Genomic DNA, 2,652 nt, shown 5'->3' with positions numbered 1-2,652 from the left:
GGGTGAGAAGAAAGATTGGGAAGATAATGAGTTAGTGGAACGTGAAGCGGAGCGCGAGGGGTTGGGTGAACATGGCGAACCGGCCTATATAACCGAGGAGCACCAGAAGGAGCTAGAAAAGAACATGTCGTTGGAGAATGGTTTCAATGCTCTGCTATCGGATTTAATATCGGTGAATCGTTCGGTGCCGGACGCTAGGGATCCAGGGTAAGTGTGGGGCGGAAAGATAAATGCAAAGTGCTGTAGGAGGACATTTGGAACAAACGTCCGCAGCTGCAAATTTGTTCGCCTTCATATTCTTTTGTTTACCTAATCGAGTCCTTAGCCTTACTGTAATTGGCTGAACATCTACAGGTTTTAGGGAGACCAACCTTGAGTTGAAGGATCTTATCTTCTTGGTACAAAACTAGTCAATACTCTAATTACTGAACAAATACATTGTTCGATTCTTTCCTACAAGCGAGTCTCATCTCCATTGCTGTTCAATAATGACAAGGGTCCTTTTAGATACATATATTGATTCGGGCATAACTAGCGATGGGATTTAAGGCAGGGTACGGAAAGCTGAGTCCAAACTGAGCTGAAGGCTGGAGCAGCTAGCTAAACCAGGTGAACTTACATGGAGACTTTCATGGCATAGGGTGGAAATTACACGTTGCTTTCTGAGGTTCTTAAAACCAATATTAAAAGGCATTATTAGGAGCTTTGCATGGTACAGAGATAGAAATCATTTAGCACTTCCTTTTCAGACGGTTTTTACCCTGAAGGTGCGGCTGAAGCTTTGTTAGGCGGACCAATAATTTGATTTAACGCTCTTTAAATAAATTTGAACAGTTTAGGTAACAGTAAAGTAGTTTATTTCCGGAATCCTGGCACTCACTTGATTTTCAATGACAAGCGGCTTAAGACTTCTTTAACTATGCTAAGCCTATTGTCTGTACACTTTCTTTGAGAAAACTTTATCTTCATATAATAGTAATAGAACGCAGCTCGTTCAAAAGATGTGAACAGGCAATAACTTAGCCAGAGTTGTTAAAGCGGCAGAAGATTTTGTATAATCTTTTTTCTTTGCATGTAGGCACGTATTAATTAAATTTCTCTCGCAAACAGTTGTCGACACATCAAGTACCTCGCCAAACTACCGTCCACCAGCGTTGTCATTCCTTTCTACAATGAACACATCAGCGTTTTGCAGCGCACTCTACACAGCATTGTGAACCGCACGCCACGCGAATTGCTGCACGAAATTGTAATCGTCGACGACAGCAGCGATCGTGAGTATCTGAAAACTCAACTTGAGGAATATGTATCGGAGCACTTCGGTGGCCTCGTCACCATCATACGTTTACCCGAACGATCTGGTCTGATAGCGGCACGCTTGGCGGGCGCACATGCAGCTACCGGTGACGTGTTGGTCTTCTTTGACTCGCACATCGAGTGCAATTATAATTGGTTGCCACCATTACTCGAGCCGATCGCTGTCAATTACAAAATATCGACTTGCCCGATTGTGGACGTAATCAAGCATGAGCATTTTGGCTACACGGGGCTACACCAAACGGGAGCGCGTGGTGCGTTCGATTGGAAGCTAAGTTACAAGCAGCTGCCTTTGCTGCCGGGGCAAAATCAGAATAACACAGAGCCTGTTTCTAGCCCCATTATGATGGGTGGCCTCTTCGCGATTAGCAGACAATTTTTCTGGGAGTTAGGTGGCTACGATGAAGGACTAGATATTTGGGGCGCAGAACAGTACGAGCTGAGTTTTAAGATTTGGATGTGCGGTGGCATGCTGTTCGACGTGCCATGTTCACGCGTGGCGCACATCTTTCGGGGGCCGATGAGCCAGCGCCCAAGTCCTCGAAAGCACAACTTCTATCTGAAGGTAGGTCGCGCTTTGAAGCGCTTACAGGTGTTTAACAATACATACGAGTGAAAGCTTTCGATTTACAGAACAACAAACGCGTAGCAGAGGTGTGGATGGATGAATACAAGCAGTACGTGTATGAGCGCAATCCACAGGAGTACGAAGGTGTGGATGCCGGAGATTTGACAGCGCAGCGTGCTGTACGTGAGCGCCTCAACTGCAAGTCCTTCAAGTGGTTTTTGGAGGAGGTCGCACCTGATCTTCTAGAGAATTTCCCACCCATCCAACCGCCTTCCTATGCTGCCGGTACGATCCAAAGCCGAGCTTATCCGCACTTCTGCTTGGACACCATGGGCAAAGGCAGCGAGCATCCTGTAGGTCTTTACTACTGCGCCGAAAATAAAACACATCCGCATAGCAATCAGTACTGGCAACTGAGTTATGCGCGTGACCTACAGCACCAAGATGGCGATATCTGCTTGGACGTGCAGTCCGTACAGGAGAATGCCACCGTGTGGATGTGGACATGCCATCAGCAAGGTGGCAATCAGTTCTGGTACTATGACCGCGAACGTCAATGGTTGGTACACGGACGTAACGGGCATGCCTGCCTGGAAGCTGTCGTTGAAGGGGACACGCATGCGGTCTATGCGAACATGTGTGACAATTCGAATACGCGCATGAAGTGGAGCTTTGGTGTGGTCAACAACACTGCATTGGATGCCTTCTATGAGGGATTGTCCGATGAGTGAAATCAGCTATAGCTTTAAGAATTGCCAGCGCGTCAG

General features: G+C 46.8%; 1 protein-coding gene across 1 annotated transcript; it reads left to right on the top strand.

Annotated features, from left to right (window-relative positions):
* Nucleotides 1–4: 4 nt before the first annotated feature.
* Nucleotides 5–2,616, top strand: LOC108372414 (N-acetylgalactosaminyltransferase 4-like; the record flags this gene model as incomplete). Its single annotated transcript, XM_017628085.1, has 3 exons — nucleotides 5–207; nucleotides 1,111–1,882; nucleotides 1,951–2,616. Coding segments are annotated over 3 exons (1,641 nt in total), but the record flags the coding sequence as incomplete, so codon positions are not given.
* Nucleotides 2,617–2,652: the final 36 nt, after the last annotated feature.

Source organism: Rhagoletis zephyria, unplaced genomic scaffold, assembly GCF_001687245.7.
Source record: "Rhagoletis zephyria isolate East Lansing unplaced genomic scaffold, Rhagoletis_zephyria_1.1 Rzeph_scaffold_05731, whole genome shotgun sequence".
Lineage (NCBI taxonomy): Eukaryota > Metazoa > Arthropoda > Insecta > Diptera > Tephritidae > Rhagoletis > Rhagoletis zephyria.
This window is presented reverse-complemented; position numbering and strand designations above follow the sequence as displayed.